We start from the raw sequence: 775 nt of genomic DNA, 5'->3' as shown, positions 1-775 counted from the left end.
TATCAAACATTGGGTTAGTCTCCAAGGGTAGAATAGACTCACTCTAGGCTATTTTCTTTCCAGTGCTCTTGGAACATGTTGCGGAAATACTGACACCTAATTTTCAGCACAGCTCGATGGGATCTTATCCTTCGGTCATCCACCACAAAGACTACATCTGCGGTTTCCTGATGTTGCACAAAATTCCAGGGTTAGGGCGACGTTTGTAACTTTGTAACAAATGATAACTGAAGTACTAAAATGAAAAATTAAGTAAATTTAAAGTATGGAATTTTATCATTCTGATTATATGACCCCAGACGTGATGAATGAACTTACTGAAAACATAAAACACTTATCAATAGGGTGGAAATAAAATAACAAATGATAACAAGAATTATAAAAACAAGACTTCTGTCCATTAATACAACATAAGAAACCAATAACCAATAACATATACCTATTTCTTCCCATAACCATTTTAAAGAAAATGTGTTAAAGGTCCAGCTAACTTGTGATACACTGGCATTATTCTCTGGTGCTCAAGCATAAGGCATTTGATGAGAAATTATTTTAGTTAGAGAAAGGTGCTTGGTGCAAGAGATGGCTTTCAGACCATGAACTGGAAGACAAACTATACTAGAGGCAATGATCACTTAAAAGAATAGATATTTCTTCTCAAAAAAATCATAAATAAAAGAGTCTTGAACATCTCATTTTGCTGTCACATTATGCATTGGATGAGAAAACATATCACTTTTGGGAGCATAAAGAAATAGAGACTGATACACATTGG

General features: G+C 34.3%; 1 protein-coding gene across 1 annotated transcript in view; it reads right to left on the bottom strand.

Annotated features, from left to right (window-relative positions):
• LOC119581709 (RCC1 and BTB domain-containing protein 1-like) overlaps nt 1-775 on the bottom strand; it is a gene marked incomplete in the record, with an annotated part of 27,771 nt that overhangs the window by 4,042 nt on the left and 22,954 nt on the right. Inside the window, 1 exon segment of the mRNA XM_037929834.1 lies at nt 43-167. Within this exon segment, the coding sequence (XP_037785762.1) occupies nt 43-167 (125 nt within the window).

The sequence above is a fragment of the Penaeus monodon genome, chromosome 15, assembly GCF_015228065.2.
Source record: "Penaeus monodon isolate SGIC_2016 chromosome 15, NSTDA_Pmon_1, whole genome shotgun sequence".
NCBI lineage: Eukaryota > Metazoa > Arthropoda > Malacostraca > Decapoda > Penaeidae > Penaeus > Penaeus monodon.
Note: the sequence above shows the minus strand (reverse complement) of the source record. Positions and strands in the feature narration are given on the sequence as shown.